The sequence below is a fragment of the Thamnophis elegans genome, chromosome 1 (assembly GCF_009769535.1).
Source record: "Thamnophis elegans isolate rThaEle1 chromosome 1, rThaEle1.pri, whole genome shotgun sequence".
Lineage (NCBI taxonomy): Eukaryota > Metazoa > Chordata > Lepidosauria > Squamata > Colubridae > Thamnophis > Thamnophis elegans.
This window is the reverse complement of record NC_045541.1, coordinates 3159431-3181408: the sequence shown is the minus strand read 5'-3', so window position 1 is coordinate 3181408 and position 21978 is coordinate 3159431. Positions and strand designations below refer to the sequence as shown.

The window sequence follows — 21978 nt, the reverse complement described above, 5'->3', positions numbered from 1 at the left end:
ATAAAAGCAGGTTCTTATTGTTCCTCTGAAAGCTCTGCCTATTTCTATCTACTTTGTGAATATTTCATGCTTATAAAAAAGGGATAAAGCTTGTGTCACAATAATATAATACTGTATATATATATATATACACACACACACACATATATATATATAATATTTATGTATGTATGTATGTATGTGTGTGTATGTATATATATATATATATATATATATATATATATATATATATATATATATAATATTTATATGCATATAAATATATTGCATATATTTATATGTATATATATTGCATATATTTATATGCAGCATGAAAATCACTGAGAACAAATTGTATTTTTTTGTTGTTGGCTATTCCTATTTAATCTTTAGAGCAACTTGCCCTGAAAATATTTGGTAATAGAATTATAAGAGCAGCATATAAAAACCAGTTACAAAATCAATTATCTTTAGTCTAGCCTACTTCCTTCTTGGGTTCATTGCAAAACAGTAGGATAAAATCTAATGCAACATTTACATTTCCTTCTTAATTTGAACTCTTTCCTGCTTCAGAAAAAAAAAGCTTGAAGGCCTGTTTTATTTATACACTTTTCTGTTTATATACTATTATAGGATCTGGAGAGTTGCAGGTTGCGTTTGGACCCTGAGATGGATCGACACAGGTATGAGAGGAAGATCAGCTTTGCTGGGGTTCTGGATGAAAATGAAGATTCAAAAGATTCCTTACACAGCAGCAGTCACACCTTGAAGTCTGATACAGGTTGTGAAGAGAAGAAAGGTTTGTTATCTAGTGAAGCTTTTGTTTTATTGCAAACTCTAATGTCACTGTGCACAGCATGTCCTTATTTCCTCCAAAATAATATTATCATACACTAAGGTGAATCAAATGTTTGTATTTGGATGGGTTCCACCACAAAACCGCGTTCGACTAAACCGCGCTCGATGAAATTGCGTAGCTGACGTCATCAACAGGGCAACAACAGCGCGGACACAGAAGCGCGCTGTAAACACTAAACCTAAAATTAACACCTAAACCTAACCTCCCTAACCCTAACCCTAACCCTAAACCAGGGGTGGGTTTCTCGCCCCGTTCCAACCGGTTCGGTTGGAATGAGGCCGGCGGCGTCCTCGCGCACGCACGTGGCGTCCTCGTGCACGCACGCGGCGTCCTCGCGCACGTGGCGCGCGCATGCGTACTAGCGTCTGCGCGATGCTCCAGCTGCTCCTGGAGGATCGCGCAGGCGCTGTATGCATTCTGCGCATGCGTGGAAAGCGCAGAATTCGTAAAAACCGGGTAAGGAGCGGGAGCGGGTGTGTGGGCACGCGCGGGCGAGGGGGGGGGCTTCGCCGTTTCCGGAAGTTACTTACTTCCGGGTTCGGCGACCAACCGGATCGCCGGGACCGGTGCGAACCGGTCGAAACCCACCCCTGCCCTAAACCTAACCCTAACCCTAACCCTAACCCTAACCCTAACCCTTAACCTAACCCTAAACCTAACCCTAAACCTAACCATAACCCTTAACCTAACCCTAACCCTAAACCTAAACCTAATCCTTACCTTAAGTTGAATCGGCTTGCTTTCAAAGCGCTATTTAAAGCGCCCTTCTTTCTCTGCACTGGCTGTTGTTGCCCTGTTGATGACGTAAGCGACGCGGTTTAATCGGGCGCAGCTTAGTTGAGCGCGGTTTTGACGGGTCACGATTTAGATGTATTTCAATATTATCAGTTCCATATTTGAACAGTGGTAAGACTCTTATTTGGATGAAATTGTTGTGCCTCCTCCCCCCTCCCTCCTCCCTCCTCCTCTTTCAGAGTTGTTATTTTGAATTGTCTAATGCAAATTGCTGTAAAAGAGTCATTGTCATGAGATAGATCATTTAAATAAATTAAATACCTCTGTCAGTTTTTGGAGTACTTAAAATCATTTTTGTCTGTACTGGATTATAGACAAACTTAATAAGTAGTAAGTAGATATTGCATCAACATATTAATGTTTAAAGTACTTTAATTAAGTGCTTTAATGCTTTGTTTTATCTATGAAAGAGCCAGGGGCTCATGTATATGCATTTAAAAATAATTCAGTATCTTGCTCCCTCTAACTTAAACCAAAATTACAATATGCTTAAATCTCATATGCCATATGGCTCTTGCTTGCTAATTCCAAAATGTGTTGTGTAATTTCAAAGCTTACATTTCCATATTTACTACTGGAAATACTTATCATTATAATGCCATCTCATGCATAAAAACCACCACTACAAAACTATTTTAATATTTAAGAGTTTAACCCCAAAATAGAGTCAGTAACTATTTAATTTATTATTGCATATTGTAAGTAATAGCCCAACCTATCAATATGGCAGAGTATGACTCATAAAAGACACTGTTCTCTTTTTGTACTTCCAAAATGAAAAAAATATATAACAGTAGTTTTAAAAAGATAAAGTGCTACGATTTATGAAATTATGATAAACTATAATTTAAACAATGAAGAAACAAATCATATTATTTTGTTGAGTCTTGAGTCCTGGCTGATTCCATTACATAGGAAATTGGCACAGATTTAATTTTTCATTTTTGGTATTGTGTTTGTTCCTTTTCTGAATATTGAAGTTTAGATGCTTGATGTATAGGATTGTTCTGACAGTTGTATTTTCTATGCGGAGTTTGGACTCCACTTTGGAATATACAACTAGTCCTAAATCCCCTTCCTTAGCAGACAAAATGGTAATGGGATATATTCAGTTATAGTTGGACAGTTAAGTTGCATAAGCCTGCTATAGCACCACAATTCTCAACACAGTTATGTGAAAATAGGAATCAGTGGTATATGAAAGTGGTTGGGGAAGACTGGGGATATTTTTAGGAAAGTACTAATTTCATCAACAGAACTGGTAAGAACAATCTAAAACTCTTCGTATTGAATATTTATTTATTTATTTTATTTATTAAATTTATACTCCATGCATCTCACTATCAAGAGTGACTCTAGGCAGCGTACCATGTATATCCTTCCTGGAAGTTGCTATACAGGAAGTTCTAAACTTACAACATCAATTGGGACTGGAATTTTCATTGCTAAGTGATGAGTTTAAGGGAGGGCATGCAAGAATAGCAATAGCAATAGCAATAGCAGTTAGACTTATATACCGCTTCATAGGGCTTTCAGCCCTCTCTAAGCCGTTTACAGAGTCAGCATATCGCCCCCAACAACAATCCAGGTCCTCATTTCACCCACCTCGGAAGGATGGAAGGCTGAGTCAACCTTGAGCCGGTGAGATTAGAACCGCTGAACTGCAGATAACAGTCAGCTGAAGTGGCCTGCAGTACTGCACCCTAACCACTGCACCACCTCGGCACCAGTCAGAAAGGGGATTCTAATTGTAACCACTACTCAGTGCTATTGTAACTTCAAGTAGTTGCTTAAAGAATGATTGTAAGTCAAGGGCTGCTTGTAATACGTGACTTGGTACTCCTCTACCAGGGAAGGGCCTCTGGTGATGTATATGTATGGCAAGCCTTTTTTACTAGCTGTACCTGTGCATTAGCAATGCCTGACAGATATGATAAAGCTGCACCAAATGTTAATTCTTCCCTTTAACTGTGTCCATATGAATATATCTCTTGTTGCCCATTCTCAAGCATAAATTTAAATAAGATATGGTCTACCCAGAAAACCTATTGAAAGTGACAAAAGAATCTTTTTTTAAGTAGCACATAAATTAATCTCATTTTTAATTTATTGTTTTACCTGTATGTTATTCTGTTCATTCGTTAGTGGTTTAAAAGTATGTGGTGTAAAATTGGCTCATAATTTATAGAAAAAAAATGTGTCCTGATCTCTTTGAAGTGTAAACAGAATTGTATATGTTTTATCTGTGTTCCATTTTCATAGATATTGGTGATATCCTTAGTTAAAGCACTGACAGAAATCAAAGCAAACCATTGCTTAATTCATTAATCAATTTAATTATTGATTATGGCTTATTACACTAATTAACTACAAGTATCCCAGAAGACATGCAACATTAAAAACAGAAATAACAATAGTTAAACTTTAAATAATGCAATACAATAAAATAAATCAGCCAGTGAAAACGTAATATAAATATATTAAAATCACAGTAAAGGCAGTGTTAATGATTTTGAAAAAAGTGTTAACACATTTTCCCTTGTAAAAACGTTACTCAAAAGTTAATTCTATAATACATACGGCATAGGCAATTTTTCTATTCCAGAATAGATTGTAAATGTTGGATTGCTACTATGTCTGAAAGACAATGGAATGTGACTGGAAAGTAGACTTTAAAAAATCAATCTGGAAACAATAAACATTCCCTCTATTATTTCTTTATCATTATATTTAATAATGAGTTTTTAAAATTAACTTAACATGAGGCTGAAACAATTGATCTGAATTAAAGTCTGTTATTGATTGCATACATTGACCATTGTAGCTAAGTACAGCTTGAATTTTAACAGATCACGGAATTAAAATCCTGTATTCAGAAGACAGATTTAAATAGGTTAAAAACGAATTCCTCTTTATTGGAAATTATAATTGATATGGCACCTGCATCTAAAATAAAGCAATGAATGTTCCTTAACAATGCCCAAATACTATTAAGGTCAAGAAGAAATCTTCTTTGTGTTCAAAGGCCAATACATAATTAAACTCAACAGTAGAAAGCAGGTTACAAATATATGGTTCACCGACAAATGCGCGCCCGACAGAAGCGTGCCGACAAAACCACGCGAGAAAACCGCGAGGTCGAAATCGTGCCGACAGAAGCGCGCCGACAAATGCACGCCGATGAAAGCGTGCCATCAAGAAACAACGCGAAAACAATGTAATCACAATGTAATAACCCTAACCCTAACTCTTACCTTAACTCTAATCGCGCTTTTGTGGGTGCGGTTTTGTCGGCGCTCTTTTGTGGGAGCGCTTTCGACCTCGCAGTTTTCTCGCCGCGCTTTTGTCGGGCGCGCATTTGACGGGTCACGCAAATATATATAAAAAGAACCACTATATAAAGAAAAAAATTCAATAATTATGTCACTGGAAATGTGCCAATGGAATTACTGTTGTGTTTGGCATTGTTTAAAACAAGGTTTTCATTCTCTCTCTTTTCAGGAGGGGGGTCAGGAACAACAACAACAACAATGTATTTTAAAGAATTTTTAGAATGGATGAAAAAGAAATCTATAAACTCTTTTGTTCCTATTCAAAATATTTGTACACTTCAGTGAAACCTCTATGGAATACGATCTAAATGATACGGTTGCTGTTTTACATAATAAATTATTCTCCTTTCTTCTTTTCATTCTTCCTCTATTCCATTTTCCCATTCCTCTTCTTCTGGCTTCTATAACAGACTCTAATACTGCAATATGTATTTTAGAAGTAGTTTTCTATTACAGGAATCCTTTGCCTGCATTTTGGTTATAATTTAATTATAGGAACAACAACAGCAACAACATGCTTGTAGGACATTAAAAATTACAAGGTGCATTGAGGTGTAAGTTTTTAAATACCAAGTAGTTTAAAAAAAAAAGTTATTCTTAATTCATGCGTCCAATACTCTAGTCCCCAGAAACTTATCCCACAATTTATCTCTTATCCTTTAAGATACTGTGCAAAATCATTCATTGATCTTGCCAGAGGAATAATATGATATTTCTCTGAGAGCTTGTTACACAATGTGCTACTTTCAGGCTAGTCCATAAAACTACAAATCCAAGCAAATACAAATAAAATTTCTGGTCAATCATATGCTAAAAGTGATTGCTTGCAAAGAAAAATTGTGCATTCATCATGGCAGAGTGCAAATGTATAACAATCAGGATTTCCTCCCCAGCTGTTTAAAAACCTAGATCTTAACAAGTTTAGATATTTCCTATTTCATCATTGCCCTTTCTTCTGGCCCCAAGAGACAACTATCATTTATTTGTATTGTGACTTGTGCTGTGTGTTCACTTTTAAATAGATGTACAGCTGAGTGTTGCAACATTTGGACGTGCATATTGCCCATGTACTTGCCTTAGAGCTGAGTGGAGAACAACATGCCAGTGACTGGTGCTTCAAACCATTCCATGTATTCGTGCTCATTACACACACACAAACAAACAAACAGAAACACACACGCACACACTCAACACATACACAGATGTCTTTAATGCCTGAAAACCTCTGAACTATCTGAAGAGTGGGACCACATGTTGTTGCTTTTTCTGTAGAATTCTGGTGAAGTTTAATGTGCAAAGACGTCGGTTTATACAAAGGTAACATTCAGAGTGGATAAGCTAATGACCTGCCTAGTTTAAGCAAGCAGGCCACCTTCTATAATTGCTACACGATTGAAAGTTATAATTCTGTCGCAAAACATGGCCAGCCTTGGGCCAGCTGGAGAACAGCCCTGTTCCAAGGCCTGATGCAACTTGCAGTTCAGTCCTCGATAGCCAGTGGCGCGTGTCGACGGGACGGCAGAAGTCTTACTAGCCAACATGGAAATATAAACTGTTCTATGTGAATGAGTGCAAATCGTTTGGCACTAAATATAGATCTGTGGGTTTAGCTGTGGGGTTTCCAATAATGCTGATTGTAAAGTATTTGAATTACACTAATGGCTGGATTGAGATCAAATACAATCTGAGTAATAGATTTGTCTTGCCTTTTACTAAAGCATCCCATATGGGGATGATTTGGTGTTGCGTTGGAGGGAGCCTCTTGCTGGTCTTCCTTGAAAAAAAAAAAAGCATTGAAATGCAGACGGAGGAGGAGGGGGGGAGGGCGAAAAAAATATAACTTTATACAAAATATACGTCATTATACTTTAAAATGGGGGGAAAATAAGGGGAAAAAGTCCTCTTTTATTCTTTTAATACAGTTCCCAGCAGGAAGATCAGGATAGGAGGTTCCCGCTTGCTCCAGATTAAAGGAACCCGCAGTTTCCGGGTGAAGAGAGGGGGTTCCCTGTCGAGCATTCGCCGAGCCGGCAGCCTAAAGAGCACCAAGTTATCCCGTCAGGACTCAGAGTCTGAGAATGAGGAGCTGCAGCTGTCCCACAGCAGGGACACTGTCACTGACATAGGTAACACAGATGAGCGTGGTTAAAAAAAGGGTGAGGGTAGCAGCATCCTTAGCTTAGGAGATCTAGGAAAGGGGCTTGGAGGCTAGGCAGGCCTCCCACCGCCCAGGCTTGAATCGGGAGTTCCCCTTCTTGCATGGACTTCACGTTTGGCAAGGACAGATCTTGAACCCTGCCAATCCCTCTTGAGGTAGTCAGCGCTGCTCCACTCAAAGAATGCCAAATTTTTTAAAAATAGAAATGTTTGATGTGTGGACTCCGGACAGGCATTTTCCTGACTGCCAAACAACTGCATGCCGTGAATAGGAAGGTATATATAAAAATAACATATATTATATATCGGCGGCATATATAATATATATGGTATTGTATATATACACTCACTCTTTCTTTCTCTCACACACATACACATCTCATTGCAATAGTATGTACTATGCATATACTTATATATACAATATGCATATATTTTGCTTTCTATGAGATAAATATATGTGTACTTGTCAATCTCCAAAATATTTGTTGCCAGAGATTTATTTTAGAAAAAGAACCCAGGGACAGGTGCATCCCCTTCTCCCCTTGTGGGTCTCAGTGGCATTGCCCGAGCTCTTTCGCTTCTGGGTAGAGACATCCAAATCAATGCATATTTGCTTTAAGGGTGGGGGGGAAGGATGTAATTGGAAATCCTGCCTTTATCATAGCCTCAGTACAATCCTATGCATATCTTCTGAGAAATCTCTCCCATTGAATTCAGTGATGCTAACTCCCAAGCAAGTGGATATAGGATTGCAGCCAATAATATTACAATGCAAATTGTGCGCTGAAGTTCTAGCTGATTGGAAGGCCCCATTGACGATAAGTGCACGCGGGGAAACTCTGGGGTCTGAGAGAGCGTTTCCCTGCCTTTGTTCTCAAATGTCCGTTAGGATTTTTCTCTCTCTTCCCCTGTAACCCCTTGATGGGATCTAACCAGGCGGTAATTTTAACAAATTGCTGCCATTGCAGGAATAGGTGTATTATCTTTCTTTAACATGGAGCCCAGTCAATGCAGATCACTGAAACCAACAATTGGCAGCAGCATGATTATGCAAGAATTTTATTTTATTTTTTTACTTACTCTCCCTCCCCTCTTCCAGAAAAGGGAACAAGGTTTATCCCTGATTAGTGGTCATTTCCATGGTGACTATGAATTATGCTTGTAATGATCAATCTAGCTAATAATTTGGGACATGAAGAAAGGTTGGAGGTGATATTTATTTTTCAACTCACATTCCTTCCTGAAGGGCTTGGCCTCTTAGGAATTGTATGCTTCTGGCGTATGATTCCGTTCTCTCTAAAAAAATATAAGGGGAATAAAATAAATTGGTTTCAAAAACCCTGGTCTGGTTTACAAGCATATATATTAGATTCAGAATACGGAGTTAGCATCAGAAGACAACTACTTTTGGACGTGTGTGTGTGTGTGTTTTATTTTTAAGAAGGAAGTCCTTGGAGTGCAAGTGAACCCAGTATAGAACCTGAAGTGCTCAGCAGCACTGGGACAGAAGACAACTATCACCGGAATATGACGTGGCTACATGTAAGTAGCGATTATTTTTATTTCCCTAGAATTATAGAACGTTTATGGTTTCTCATCTTTTTTTTAATGAATAACAAAGTTCAAACTACTCAAGAATTTAATTTAATCCGGATAATGTCAGCTGTCCAATGGGTGAATCCAAAACAAAGGAAACATTCTCGGGAGAATTGAATTCCTAAAAGTAAAACTTTATTAGATACACCATACTAGTACTGAAGAAACAAAACCAGCTCTGGTTTTCCCACATAAATACTTGCCTAGTTAAAAATAGCTTCCTCTTCTCCCCACCCCTGGGTGACCAGGTTCCACCACAAAACCGCGCTCGACTAAACCGCGCCGGACTAAACCGCGTCGCTGACGTCATCAACAGGGCGACAACAGAGCGGAGACAGAAGCACGCTGTAAACCCTAAACCTAAAATTAACCCCCAAACCTAAACCTAACCCCCCTAAACCTAATCCTAAACCTAATCCTAAACCTAACCCTTAACCTAACCCTAAACCTAACCCTAAACCTAACCCTTAACCTAACCCTAAACCTAATCCTAAACCTAATCCTAATCCTAAACCTAACCCTAAACCTAATTATTATTTCCAGAATTATTATTATTTCCAGAAATGAAATTTGGTATAGCCAGCTGGTGGGGAGAAATTCCTGTGCTTAAACTTGGCAAGTCTAAGTGGCAGCAATGATAAATACTCAAACTCTATCATGGCCTTTGGGACAAAGGAAAAGGTTATCGTTTGATCTCACTTTGCCCTGGAACATTCCCTTGATCAACTGAATAAATTTGTTTAAGTATTAAGATCAATGAGTATGAGATATTTGCTAAATCTCTCATTCATGAGATAATTGCCAGAGTTAGTGAAATATCAAACTAAAGAAGATGGAGATGGATGCAAATAGTTTGAAAATATTTCAAAGATTTTTCTGTCTATGGTTTCTGATATCTAAAAAAAGGATGTTCACCTAATCTTCTCTTGGCACAAAGACAAGACTGCAATTCTACAAACGTTCATACTTTGTGTTTCCAGGTGATGATCCTGCTGTGCAACCAGCAAAGTTTCATTTGCACCCATATTGATTACTGCCACCCTCACTGCTACCTCCACCACAGTCGTTCGTGCGCACGCCTTGTCCGGGCGATCAAACTTTTGTATGGAGACACGGTGGATTCGCTTAAAGAGAATAACTTATTAAATGGGGTGGCTAGAGGCAAAAAACAAAAAGAGGTAAGAGGTAATGAATAAATTAATTAATTGCTCATTTTTCAGCTGCCTAGACATTTATTTTAGACTGCCAAACTCGGTTGCTACACTCCCGCAGGTGAATAGATGGGGGAGGAGTTTCTAAGAACTGTATTTAATATAGGATCCTTCCTAAGAGCCGAGGTGGCGCAGTGGTTAGGGTGCAGTACTGCAGGCCACTTCAGCTGACTGTTATCTGCAGTTCAGTGGTTCCAATCTCACCGGCTCAAGGTTGACTCAGCCTTCCATCCTTCCGAGGTGGGTGAAATGAGGACCCAGACTGTGGGGGCGATATGCTGACTCTGTAAACTGCTTAGAGAGGGCTGAAAGCCCTATGAGGCAGTATATAAGTCTAACTGCTATTAGTGAAACAATGCATTTTTATTTATTTATTAAATTTGTTTCCTGCCCACGTTGCCACAATTATTTTGATCCAGGGGCAAATAAATGATGAAGCAAGCTTCATGACACAGGCTTCAGTCTTTTGGGGCATGTATCACATTAAATGAATGTTGTGAGCGGTGAAGCTGGCTTCATAATATTTGTTTCAACATTTTGATGAGACATCAAACATCCTGTGAAACCTGCATCATTTTAGAAACAGGCAAAGAAGGAAATATCAGCTTCTCTCATCCTCAGTAGTTTCTAGTCAACAAGGGAAAGCTGCGTTAATTAAGTGTATTATTGTCAGAAACATAATGGGACCCCCCAGATTCCGCTAGTGAGCTATCTTCTGAAAGCACTCAAATTTCTTTAGCTCAATTGTCTTTCAGTGTTCAGATAAGTCATGCCTCAGAACACCCTCCCTGAAGAAAAGAGTGATGGATACTAATCTTGAAGGGAAAAAAGACTCTGGAATGTTGAAATACATAAGGCATCAGGTAATGTGAATTTCCATTACTTAAAGAAATAATGCACTAGTGCAGGGGTGTCAAACTCGATTTCATTGAGGGCCGCATCAGGGTTGTGTTTGACCTTTGGGGGGGGTGGGGGGGGTGGGCTAGGGTGTGTGTGACCAGGGTGGGCATGGCCAGCTCAATGTCACTCATGTCGGGGGTGCCTATGGTGGCCAGGACGAGGCTCGGGGAGGCCATTGTCTCCAGTGAAGGAAGGCAATACCAGGGAGAGCGCTAAACCCTTGTCCTCCAAAGGAGCTTCGCCATCCCTCTAAGGCCATGCGGAGGAGCCCTGGATGATGGCGCAGGCTGTCCAGAGCTCTAGGCAACGTAGGGCAAGTACCCAGCCCAGCCCTGCTTTCCTGAGGGGGTACCCGGCTGCGCTTATCTCCTTCTTGAGGCTGCTGCTGCTGTTCTCCCTCTTCTTAGCCAGGTTGCTCATGGTGTATGCGGGAGGGCAAAGTGTGTGGATCAGAGGGAGGCCCACGACCAACAAGATCACACAGGTTAGGCCTCCTCCCACTCCGTCGGCGGACAACGCAAAATACATATGATGGAAACATGCTTCAGCTTCCTTTCTGCATTGGACTCAGGCACTATGTGTCCAGTAACATAGGCTTCTATGAAGTATGTCCCAGCCCTGTAGGAATGTCACATTTTACCTTGACTTGAATGAATTCACTGTCAATAATTCAGACTATCTATCTACCAGTAGTCCTCAATTTACTACCATAATTTATCCCGTAGTTACCCTTGTAAGTCATGGCTGTTGTTAAGTTGGTTAGCACAGGCTAACCAACCTGACTGTGCCTAATTTAATAACCTTTTTTGTACTGGTCATTAAGCATAAACCGCAATCCTTAAAAGAATGCTATGATTGTTAAGCGGACACTGTGATTGTTAAGCCAACCCATTTTCTTCAATGGCCGTTTTTTATTTGCATTCCATTCTTCTTGGATCAGTTTTCTATAATCTCTTTAAATAATAGATTGTCGTGCATCACCACGTCTCTGCGACAAAGCTGCAGTCTTCGGCACTCTTGTTGTGTGTGCTATATTCCCCTCAGCAGGGGAAGGTGTTTGTGGGGGCCCTATTTTGAGTTTGAGTTTGAGTTTTATTGAACACTTATAGGCCGCCCTTTTCCCTGAGGGGACTCAGGGCGGCTTACAATAATGAGGGAGGGGAGTGCAAGACAACACATAAAAGAAAATGTGAGTAAAAAAATAATTAACAATTTTATATTATTGAGTCCCTGGTTTTCTTTTGCAGGTGATGAGCCTGTCTCCAGCACCACTTTCCCTGTTAATCAAGGCAGCTCCTATCCTCACAGAAGAGATGTATGGGGACATCCAGCCTGCAGCCTGGGAGTTGTTGCTCAGTATGGACGAACACATGGCTGGTGCAGCAGGTAAAGAGGCTGCTTTCACCTTCTAAGAATGCCCTCAAGAATGCAAAAAACCCAAATCCTAAGGAATTGGAGCTATCATAGTAGTTTCACCCAGCAGTGGCTTCTGAGGATTTTTGATCTAATGCAGTGGTTCCCAAACTTGGCGACTTGAAGACTTGTGGACTTCAACGGATTTTGTGAGAGAAAGGAGGCCAGGGTAGGTATGGATTTTAAGACACATGTAAACAAAAGGGAAGGGGAAAAGCCCCCAATAACAGAGAACGGCAGCATCTCTTAACATGATGAGGGACACAAGCTCCATCTCCAGCAGGCTGAAACTTCATCTTGCCCCCTAGAAATTAGTCCAGCAGCTCATTTTATTTATTGGTCTCAGTCCTTTGTCCTCTTCATAACCTACTTCTGATGCCTTTGATTGCTTTTTCTTTTTAACGAACTGCACGTTCTCTTGCTCTTGCCAGAAAAGCACCTTAATAAAAGTCTCAAAGGCCTTTTTTTGTATTGAAACCTGTCCTTTCTCAGGCTTCCAGAGCTCTGCTGGCTGGAGAATTCTGGGAGTTGAAGTCCACAAGTCATAAAGTCACTAAGTTTGGGAACCACTGTTTTAATGCTACAGAAACCTCCCTCTGATTCTGAGAACCTTGCCTTTGCAGCCTACATTTATATGCATGGCCACCTTGTCTTCTCTTCGTGATATTTCCCTACTTGAAATTCAAAGATAATTACCTTCTCCTTTTGTTATCAAGTCTGCTCATAAGCTTAATGTGTGCTTCCACCTCTCAGCTCTCAAGTACATCAGTAAAATAATAATGCTTCCAGATTGTAAGGTGGGGGGAAAGATGTTTCATGGAATATTTGCTTCCTACAGCTGCCATGTTCCTTCTATGTGCTGTGAAAGTACCAGAAGCCGTTTCAGACATGCTGATGTCTGAATTCCATCACTCGGAGGCAGTGCAGAGACTGAATGCTATTCTCAAGTTCCACACCCTCTGGAGATTTAGATATCAAGTATGGCCTCGCATGGAGGAAGGAGCTCAACAAATCTTTAAGGTGAACTATGTACCACCTGATATATTTCCATATAGTAAGTATTATCATTATAGTACTTGAGTTAAATGATGCTTAGGTCAGGTAATAGAGATGTGCTGGAATCTAAACTTTCATAATATATTATGATAATTCAAAATTTATAAAATACCATCTTAGCTTTCAAGTTTTCAATAACTTTTTATCAAGTTTTCAATAACTTTTTATCAAGTACCAAGTACCAAAAAGTTCAATAACTTTTTATCAATGATTAAACCAACAACCACAATAACAAAAACCCTCTCAACAATTATGAACCGAATCAAAAGGACAAGAGATGAACACTTGAGTTCTGGCGTCTTGAATTAACTTCCACAGAATATGGGAATAGCTTGATTGCAAACCAGATCCCTTGAGCTATAGAAACGATATTCACACAGCAATGCTCTTAATTCTTTTCCGGCCAAATATAAATAAAGGATCTGATGCTCTATCTCCCTAGATTGAAATCCTTATGAAAAAAATGGTTTATAAAATCTTTATGATTTTTATCCCCAAACTATGTGATTCAAAATCTGCAGTCAACTTGTTAGCAATAGATGAGAACATTTGAAGTTCAGGGTTGAACTGTGAGTTCTTGATACTGTCTGAGCTTTTTAATAAACTAGGTAACATCATCAATGCTAGATGGGAATGAGGTTTTTTCCTCTACAAGAGCCGAGGTGGTGCAGTGGTTAGGGTGCAGTACTGCAGGCCACTTCAGCTGACTGTTATCTGCAGTTCTGCAGTTCAAATCTCACCGGCTCAAGGTTGACTCAGCCTTCCATCCTTCCGAGGTGGGTGAAATGAGGACCCAGACTGTGGGGGCGATATGCTGACTCTGTAAACTGCTTAGAGAGGGCTGAAAGCCCTATGAAGCGGTATATAAGTCTAACTGCTATTGCTATATACTAAAGGCTTGCCCTGTCACTGTTAGCGGGAGTGTTCCTGGTGGTCCTTTGATTAGGCTGTTGTTCACTGTTAACTTGTCTGAGTTTGTAGTTCCTTGATTGGGGTATTGTTTACTTCTTGATCACTGGTCTAATATTAATCTGGGTGTTAATGTCTGCATATTTGGGGGTTTCTGCTGGGAAGAAAGAAATATAGAAAAGAAGGGGGGAATTGCGTTGACTTCCGACTCCTTCTAGTACAGTAGAATAAGACAGTAACATCAGACTTCAACTTTTCCACAAATAGTATAACTAACCATTTCTATAACAACAAATCTACCTAATCAGTAAAACCAATAATCAAGGTTTCATTTTTTTCCACCTCAAGAAGCGGTTTCCAAAGAGAAACAAAACTACTTATGTTCTTTTCTTTGATCAAAACATTCAATTTAGCCATTCTAACTCAATCAACGTTTGCACTCATTCTTTCATTGTGGGAATCGAAATGTCCTTCTATTTTTGTCCATAAAGTAGTCTTGCTGCTGTCAACATATATAACATCAAAGTTCTTTAAAAAAATCCAAGTCTTTTTCTGTTAAGCCCAAAAGAAAAATTTCTGGTTTTATCTTTATATTCCCTTTGATAATTTTCTGTAATAGAGTATTAATCTTACTTCAATAATTCTTTTCTTTATTACATGTCCACCATAAATGGTGAAAGGACCCTTCTTTACATTTACATTTCCAACATTCATTTGAAATACCTTTATACATTCTAGATAACTTATCTGGTGTTAATACCAGCGATACATCGGCTTATAAAACTTTTCTTTTAAATTTTATAATTTAATGTAAATTTTAAACCTTTTGTCCAGATATTCTCCCATTGTTCACGAATAACATTATATCCAAAATTCCTTGCCCACTGAATCATACAATACTTTACATGTTCACTTTCCAAATTCAATTTAAATAATGTTTTATAAACCTTAGCAATAATATGTTCACCACAAACACACAGTAAGCTTTCCAATTCCAATTTCCAATATAAAAAAAAATAAAGGAATCTTAACTCAACTACCAAAACATTCAAAGAAGGAATTACTTGCATTTCTATTGTATTATGTGAGGACAAATTGTATTTTCTAATTCTTTTTTTTAATCTCAGGATAGAATTAAATAAATTGACATTTTTTGACATTTCCTTGTTCCTGGAAAATGCATTTTCAGGAGAGATGTACAGGAGTGATTACTATCATATTGAATCTTCCGGACTTATTTTTACAGATTCCGCCACCAAGTATTAACTTCACCCTGCCCTCTCCAGTGCTTGGAATGCCATCTGTCCCCATGTTTGACCCTCCGTGGGTTCCCCAGTGCAGTGGGAGTGTGCAGGACCCCATCAATGAAGATCAGTCTGTAAGTAGAAATGAAAAACTAACCGTGGTAGATGGTGAGGTTACAGAGAGAGAGAGAAAAATAAGGCAGCCTAGTAGATCCTCGAGGCATCTGTCCTCAAGGGATCTCTATAGAAATAAGATTGATTGATTCGTGCTTAGTCTTTTGTTTCTTAATATGCAGTTTCATAAGTTCTAATAAATGCTTCTGGAACTATTTTGGTTATCAGCCTTCTACAGCTGGTCTTGATTACACAGATCTTTTGTCTAATTGAGTCTAGACCACAGGGAAGTGCAGTCAGGGGAGGCAGGGTAGGCAGAGCCTCACCACTGTCATCATGAAAAGAAAAGAAAATGTAAAAGGAAAAAGGCAAGAGCTGAAGTCAGGCTGAGCTAGTTGCTCCCAGAGTCACCGTGGATGACTCTGCTTAGTGCTTAACTGTTTAAAAAAGCCTCTAAAAAAGCGCCCTCTACAGGAGGCGGCAGGAGAATGACGTGCCTCGTCTAGTCTGACTTTTTATGATCACTCGAGAAGAGTTAAGCAAGGGTTAAAAGCCGAAAAATTCCTGACGTAGATGAGGCACGTCGTTCTCCTGCCTCCTCCTGTAGAGACCGCTTTTTAAGAGGCTTTTTTAAACAGTTAAGCAGAATCATCCACACGGTGACTCTGGCAGCAACTAGCTCAGCCTGACCTCAGTTCTTGCCTTTTTCCTTTTACATTTTTTTTTCTTTTCATGATGGCAGGCAAGAGCAGAGTTGAAATCCTCTCTGAAACAGCTGGAAAAGGTACATGTGGGTTGGAGGGAGGGGGAGGAATTCAAACTTCATCCTCCTGGTGCAACTTTGTGTGTGTGTGTGTGTGTGTGTGTGTGTGTGTGTGTGTTTGAGAGAGGGGGGAGGGAGGGAGAGAGGAAGGAAGGAGGGGAAGGGAGAAGAAAAAGAAAGAAGGAAACTTATTTAGCAAAGGAGAAAAACAAATGCTGTCGCTTTAAATCGGAACTGAGCATGCCTGGCTGTGGAATTCTGGGAGCTGAAGTCCACAAGTCTAAAAAAATTGCTGCCTCACCAGCCATAAACCACAACAGACTTCACTGCTAGACCACGGGTGGGTTCCAGCAGGCACTATTGCTGGTTAGCTCATGGCCACCCGTGCGCTTGAAGCTCAGTTCAATAAAAATATTTTCTGGGCATACGCAAAAGCCAAAAACAAGATGGTGCTACCATAGGCACTGCCAGGAGAACTGGTTCGGGGGCATGGCAGGCCTGGGTCTCTGCTGGTTCCAACGACCCAGGCCACCAAACCACTGCCAGTTTGGTCAAACCGGTCCGAACCGGTAGGAACCCACCACTGGTATAGACATAACAATCTAGAACATCATTACAAGAATTTATTTTCCTCATGCAGAGAAAAGGCTGCAAAACTGGCTAATTCCAAATTTTGCATTTAGGAATCTGTGGCTCCTTCTCATATGTATGTATGTTAAGTGGGATCTGGAGACAAAAATACACTAAACATTATTATCTGCTCAGGAAGACTGGAAGTCTAATGGTTCATGAAGGTGGATCTCACAGGATGTTATATAAAGAAGATAGCAATTGCTTGCATTTTGTTTACATATTTCAGTGCATTGCACTTCCAAACACTTCATCTGAGAAAATATTTGCATTCTCCACTTCTTTTGTGACATTGTTTAAACTATTACTCAATATGTTCCAAGTAATCATTCCCCCCACCCCACCCCGATTTCTCTCTATCCTGGAACTGAACTTAATAGAGAAGTGTTGGACACATTTTGGTCAACTTTAGTTACAGAAGGATTTTTTTTTAACCCTTTAAGTTCTGTGCGTGTCAACCAGTCCCATTCTTCAGATATTTAAAAATATATTGTCAAAGTGAACCAGGAAGATGCTTATTTTAATAATATATGGGGTTTAGCTAAATTTTCTATCTGCTTCACTCCGATAGCACCTATTTCATTTAATTTCCCAAATAATTGTTAATATCCCTCTCCTCTCATATCCAGTTCAACATTTGGCGCCAGTTCTCATGATTTTTGGCAATTCTTCACTTGTTATTTTCCCCATTTCAGATCAGATAACCTTCAAATATCAAGGTTACTCAATATATCATACACACATACACACACCCTTTGTATGGTTTCATTCTTTCCTTTGGTGTGATGGGTGATAAATTCTGATGGTTGATAAATTATTTTACAATAAGTTGTGTTTGGTAAAGTAGTATTCAAGTATGCGAGTGACTTTATAAAAAAACCAAACCGACTTTTTTAAATGTCTTTTTTAATTGTTTGATTGCAGAAGTCATTTTCAGCCCGAGCAGTATCACGTTCTCATCAACGGGCAGAACACATTCTGAAGAACCTGCAACAGGAAGAGGAGAAGAAACGCCTGGGCCGAGAAGCTAGCCTCATCACTGCCATACCTATCACCCAGGAAGCTTGCTATGAACCCAGCTGTTCCCCAAGCTCAGAGCAGGAAGAAGAAGGTGCCCTCACTTTGTACTCTGGAATATGTTCTTTGGCCTGGAGAGTCCTCATATAGCAAAGGAGAAGGTTCACTGACAAAAGGGCGAACGACAGAACCGCGCCCAACTAAACCGCGGTGACAAAACCACGTATTCTAAAGCGCTCCGACAAATGAGCGCTGAATCGCGCCGACAACAGCGCGGTGACAGAAGCGCGCTGTAAAACTAAACCTAACCCTAAACCTAAACCTAACCTTAAACGTAACGCTAAACCTAATGCTAAAAATAACCCTAAACCTAACCCTAAACGTAACGCTAAACCTAACCCTAAACCTAACCCTAAACCTAACCCTAAACCTAACCCTAAACCTAACCCTAAACCTAACCCTAAACCTAACCCTAAACCTAACCCTAAACCTAACCCTAAACCTAACCCTTAACCTTTAACCTAACCCTAACCCTAACCCTAACCCTAGACCTAAACCTAAACCTAAACCTAAACCTAAACCTAACCCTTACCTTAACTTAAATTGCCCCTCTGTCAACTGAAATCGCCCTTCTGTCTCCGCGCTGTTGTCGCCGCGTTCTTGTCGGCGCGTTGATGACGTCGCGGTTTTGTCGTTCGCCCTTTTGTTGGGTCATGAAGGATAAAGCCATCACATGAAGAAAAGGAGATCCCCTCCCCCCCATATTTATGTTATCAGTCCTACTTCCAAGAGCTGCAATGGGCCATTACTGATTAACAGAAGATGCAGAGCTGCAGTCTTTCTCCCTAGGTTTTTGTTGTTGTTGCTTTTGAGGAAGCAGCTTAATATACCTATTTTCTATGTTGAAAAAAGGATAAATAATGCCACTGAAAATTAACAGTGCAATTTGAGGGCAATGAGGTTAAGGCATCAAAATAAGGCACCTGCAGACTGCAGGTCAGGAAATGCCCATCTCTATCTCAAATCATTGGTGGTATGATTTTTTTCGGACTTCGTTAATTACGGTAGTTTCTGAAGTGCCATGGGGCATATCAAAGAGCCGAGGTGGCGCAGTGGTTAGGGTGCAGTACTGCAGGCCACTTCAGCTGACTGTTATCTGCAGTTCAGCAGTTCAAATCTCACCGGCTCAAAGGTTGACTCAGCCTTCCATCCTTCCGAGGTGGGCGAAATGAGGACCCAGACTGTGGGGGGCGATATGCTGACTCTGTAAACCGCTTAGAGAGGGCTGAAAGCCCTATGAAGCGCTATATAAGTCTAACTGCTATTGCTATTGCTCTATCATATTGTATTGTTACATGTAAGTCTAGGAAGAGCTTCAAGGGCCTCTGCAAATTTGTTAGTGTCCTTGCAGATTTTTGTTTTTAGGAAAGGACAAATGCTCGTTGCTTTGTCAATGGCCATGATTCTGCTGTTGGCAGACCTCCTGAAAATAGATCTGGGAAGAACCGATACGAAACCTTTTCATAGACTTTTATAGATGCAATACAACAAAATTAAATATATTATTCATTATCATATAATAAAATGGTTTCCATTGTTGCAGTAAACCAGCAGGCTACGTAAATAAAAATGTAAACATTTTCTATTGATTTTATCAGTAGAAGAAGTCACCAACCTGGCGTCCCGCCGTCTGTCTGTGAGTCCATCATGTACTTCCAGTACATCGCATAGAAACTATTCTTTCCGACGTGGGTCAGTGTGGTCAGTGCGTTCCGCGGTCAGTGCTGAAGGTAAGGGAACTTGAGATTGAGAGTTAATTGTCATATGATTCTTATTGATTCTGCCTTAATTTTATTTCTGTGATAAAATGTGTTGGAAAAGATTCCTGGGGTTTTTTTGCCACTATGGATTAACAGAGCTGTCTTCCTACAGTATTCAAAATATAATTATGTAATCTTCAGTGCGAGGTGTCCTAATTCTCATCACGATGAGAACTTTATTATCCAGGGAATCATCTCAAGTTAAATCAACAATTTCTAATGTGTGGATATTATTTTAAGCTCCAGTCTGGGTCCATCCAAGAGGTTTATTCTTCTGAGCTTTCAAACTCGTGCTGGATCCCATTCTCAGGGAACCTCTCTCTGATGGAATGTGTTAGACCTTAAACACTCAAAGAGACATTTGGACCCGTTTCCCACAGGAAAGAAAACACCGGGAGCCACAAAACTTGGGTGGGCATCGCCAACTTGACGTCACTCATTCCCACCCAGTCACGTGACCCCCTAGCCACACCTACCCAGCTGGTCATTAGGGCAGAGAATGGTTGTTAAAAAACACCGGGAACTATAAAACCCTTTTGACATCCCTCCCCCCCTCTCTGTGTCTGTCTGTCTGTCTGTCTGTCTGTCTGTCTGTCTGTCTGTCTGTCTGTCTATCTATCTATCTATCTATCTATCTATCTATCTATCTATCTATCTATCTCTTTCCCTCTATGTTTCTCTCTCCCCTCTCTCCTCTCCCCTCTCGGTGTCTCTCTGTGTGTGTGTCTCTCTCTCCCCACCTCTCTCTCCTCCTCTCTCTGTATCTCTCTATTTGTCTCTCTCTCTTCCTCTCTATCTCCCCCTCTCTCTGTATCTCTCTCTTTCCCTTCCTCCTCTCTCTCTCTCCCCCCCTCTCTCCCCCTCTCTCTGTATCTCTCGCTTTCCCTTCCTCCTCTCTCTCTCCCCTCTCTTTCTCTCTTTCCCTCCCTCTCTCTTTTGCTCCCCCTATCTCTCTTTCTCCCTCTCTCTTTCTCTTTCTCTCTTTCTCTCCCTCTCTCTCTTCCCACCCGCTCTCTCTCTTCCCACCCCCTCTCTCTCTGGGGGGACGAAGGAACCCCTGAACTGGTGCTGGGTGATGGGATTCTGACGCCCGGAGGTCGATGAGCCCAGGAGCAGTGTGTTGAAGACATCTGGTCAGTGGGGAGGTGGGGCATCACAACACCAGCGGCTCTTCAGGAAAAGCAACTGAACATCTGGGAGGAGAGAGCAAACCGCATAGGTCAGGGTGTCATTGTGGCTCTGTGTCGTAATGGGCTCCAGGAGGAGGGGACCCTGCCTCCTTCATTGTGAAGCATGTTCAATTTCACTGTGCTGCACCAGGTGCTTCGAGAAGCGCCAACAGCAAATTTATGTGACGGAGGCACGCAAGGGCAAGGGCAGGGGCCCTTTGCTCCCACAGTAAGGCTTCTGCCATCACCACTGCCATGACAGGTCGACAGCTCTTTCATCTCTCTACCACGACAGGAATGGAAGACAGGGATGAAAGAGCCTCTGGAGCTGCAGGTTTCCAACACCCGTGTCCATTCTGTCTAGCATTCTGTTAGAGAGAAGGAGCAGTGTGAAGGTCCCTGAGGATGGGCACCACCGCAAGCCCAAAAGCTCGGAAGATTAACCTCTGATCCTGGTGACGAAGCCAGATCGGATTTTAAAATAATATCCACATGAAAAATTACTGACCTTGCATCATTATCCATTATGGACATGTATATTTGCCTTCACTTGTGATATTATTTTACAACCTGTTATTTTGTGTGGCATTTAATGTGGCAGATTATTTTACATTAAAACAATGCCTATGTTGCTTGTGACCAGATCTGTATCCATGATTAATGTTCATTTTTTAGTTGGTTTCTTTCTCACAGATAGCAATAGCAATAGCAGTTAGACTTATATACCGCTTCATAGGGCTTTCAGCCCTCTCTAAGCGGTTTACAGAGTCAGCATATTGCCCCCAACAACAATCCGGGTTCTCATTTTACCCACCTCGGAAGGATGGAAGGCTGAGTCAACCCTGAGCCGGTAAGATTTTGAACAGCCGAACTGCTGAACTGCAGTCAGCTGAGGTAGCCTGCAGTGCTGCATTTAACCACTGCGCCCCCTCGGCTAAACTTAATAAAATCCATATACACATCTTATATAAGCAGCTAAGCACATAGAAGCATTTCTGGTTCCGGTAGCAAACA

At 40.6% G+C, this 21978-nt stretch overlaps 1 protein-coding gene across 1 annotated transcript in view; it reads left to right on the top strand.

Moving 5' to 3' along the window:
- UNC80 (unc-80 homolog, NALCN channel complex subunit) overlaps positions 1-21978 on the top strand; it is a 160047-nt gene that overhangs the window by 77353 nt on the left and 60716 nt on the right. Inside the window, 9 exon segments of the mRNA XM_032222422.1 lie at positions 613-778; positions 8564-8664; positions 9699-9896; positions 10685-10792; positions 12077-12215; positions 13081-13262; positions 15454-15585; positions 17883-18069; positions 19634-19765. Coding sequence (XP_032078313.1) covers positions 613-778; positions 8564-8664; positions 9699-9896; positions 10685-10792; positions 12077-12215; positions 13081-13262; positions 15454-15585; positions 17883-18069; positions 19634-19765 — 1345 coding nt within the window.